Source organism: Antennarius striatus, chromosome 6, assembly GCF_040054535.1.
Source record: "Antennarius striatus isolate MH-2024 chromosome 6, ASM4005453v1, whole genome shotgun sequence".
NCBI classification, from domain to species: Eukaryota; Metazoa; Chordata; class Actinopteri; order Lophiiformes; family Antennariidae; genus Antennarius; species Antennarius striatus.
The window spans coordinates 7,601,982-7,604,481 of record NC_090781.1 but is presented as its reverse complement, the minus strand read 5'-3'; the positions used below and the strand labels follow the sequence as shown (position 1 = coordinate 7,604,481).

Genomic DNA, 2,500 nt, shown 5'->3' with positions numbered 1-2,500 from the left:
AAACCAAAACACACTGCAGATTATTGATGTTTTTGGAAACATGAAATTAATTTTCTTTTTTTCAAAAGTCTTTCTCATAACTTTTCTTATTTCTTGAGCTGTAATTTTTCTTTTTTTTTTTTTTTTGATACATCAGATGAATGGACAGATAATTTCACTGGCATTAGACTCTTCTCTTCAGATTCAGCATTCTTTCATTCATCACTTACTTCTTTATGCAAAGCAGTTTTTACAAATCACAGCTTTTCCGTTTCTACTTCCTGTGGTTATTTCCCCAACCAGAAATCAAGTTTTTAAAAAAAAAATCTCCACAAATACTTGAATATACAGTATATGAACAATTCAAACCAGTGTGTTTCATGTGTATCTCGCAGATGACAAAGATGAAGATGAAGTGCTGCAGTTGCGGCTTATTAAAACCCCATTTCTTCATTTACTTTATATTCATGTATAACTTATATTGTACAATATAAGTTAGACGGATACTCAAATCAATGTTATAGTCAACTAAAATGTGTTAGGAGGTAGCAGGAATCTCAACACTCCTAATTCTTGTCATCACCTTTGAAGTCGTGTGAATTCACTCTGTTTGTGATGCGTTTATCTCCTTTCTCTCTGCAGTCAGACGATCGTCACATTCTCTGGCCACAGACATGTTTGAGCAGCACCTCGGGGCGCACCTCCTGCAGGTATCCTCCGCAGCACCCACCGTCGTCACCTCCTCTTCTATCAGGGTCACCGTGATGTCACGTCATGCATATATTTACATCATCTATTTGAGACGGGTTTATCTATGAGAGAAATCTTTCATACTGTGGGCCCAAGTGGGTTTATTTAGTTTGAGAGACGGGATGACGCTGTCAACCCACAAAGGAAGACGTTTGATCCCTCTGTTTATCTGAAAAAGTTTACAATCTGGCAAGTTTTCTGCCTGACAGATGAACACGTTTGCTTCAGAGCTGACTTGTTGGTGCAGTCACAGTTTGTGGCGGCTCAACTCGTCCTCCCGTTGGTCTCTCAGACTCGCAAACTCCTAACACGTGCTTTTATGTTTGCACACATGGAGACCTGCACATAAACCTCGGTGGCACGGACAGCATTGGCTGCCAAAGGATGTCTGTGTTTGCCGTAGCAGATGAACGCAGCCTGAGGGGTATTCTAGGGTAGGAGGGCTGCAGGGATGACAAAATGCACGATGTAGAGAAAAAAGCTGAGAGGAAGAGCAAAGAAGGTATCTGCAGATTGTGGGCTTCAGCCCTCAGGAGGAGGCTGAGGGAGAGGAGGTGATTTGAAAAACAAAGAGAGGGATGAAGAACAACTTAAGGGATCTTAGTGTCTTTATCTCATGTAAAGTGGGAAGAAACTCTCTCTTTTCTTTTCTGAACTAAGGAGCAGGTAGGTGCTGAGAATTTAAAAGGCGAGAAGGTTGTCTTAACACAAGGGGAAGTTGCATATGTCTGCTCTGTGCCGGCATTTTAAAGAGGCAGGGAGGCTTAGGGAACAGCGCTGATAGAAATCAAATTAACGCTCCAGAAAAACTGTATGATTCGTCCCTCCCAGCTGTCCTCCTGCTGTAATAGCCTGATAATTGCACTTTAGTTCTCCGACATTCAGACGGCTGGTTTCTCCTCACCGCGACACACGATGCCCCACACCCCCGTTCGCACATTTGCATACTGGATGTGTCAGTTGCATAAATTACCTCTGCCACTTTAAGCAGTGGCCACCAAAATAGCAATCATTCTTCTGGAGTGAAGTCGCCCTGGTCGGATTGAGTGTACATGTGTGTGCATGTATGTGTGTGTGTGTGTGTGTGTGTGCATGTATGTGTGTGTGTGTCGTCTCTTAAGTGACTGAGTGTGTGAGGCTGTGTCGACTCTCTCCTGAATGCTTGTTATGACGATTAGTATTATTCTCTGAAGCAGCCTTCTGTAATGGTCTATCTGTATACCTTTCACTTGTCATTAGACTCACTGGAGGCTGTAATGACTATGGTTCCGTGTGTGTGTGTGTGTGTGTGTGTGTGTGTGTGTGTGTGTGGCTGGAGATCTAGGATGAAGTTGTGGATTGGAGTTTATCACATTAGATTGAACCTCTTCTATCTCAGGTTCTCGTATCCGTTTGGACTATTTGTTTATTTACGCTTCTGGACAAAAAAAAAAAAAAAAAGAAAATCATTTTTTTCAAATAATGATTCAATTTCTCAATTATTTAAACAAATGTAAGTCAATACTGCATCTCTCTTACGTAGTTTTTTTTTTTTTTTTAACACGTTGTCTGTGTACGATGTGTATTCTAGTAGGGGATAACTTTAACCTGTGTTGGTTGATCTCGTTGCTTCACATAACTGGTTGGAGCATAACTAGTTTTGGGTTGAAATGCAGTTATTTAAGATCTGGAGACCAACCAAAAAAAAAAATGACTTGGAAGCAGCTCTTGATTTATAAACCTTCCTTCCCACTAGTGGACTTTCACATTGGACCCACTCCCCAACTCTTGA

At 41.3% G+C, this 2,500-nt stretch overlaps 1 protein-coding gene across 1 annotated transcript in view; it reads left to right on the top strand.

Annotated features, from left to right (window-relative positions):
- The window catches only part of npas1 (neuronal PAS domain protein 1), a 34,624-nt gene that overhangs the window by 20,977 nt on the left and 11,147 nt on the right, over positions 1-2,500 (top strand). Inside the window, exon 4 of the mRNA XM_068317606.1 lies at positions 622-689. Within this exon, the coding sequence (XP_068173707.1) occupies positions 622-689 (68 nt within the window). The remainder of the gene's footprint in view (positions 1-621; positions 690-2,500) is intronic.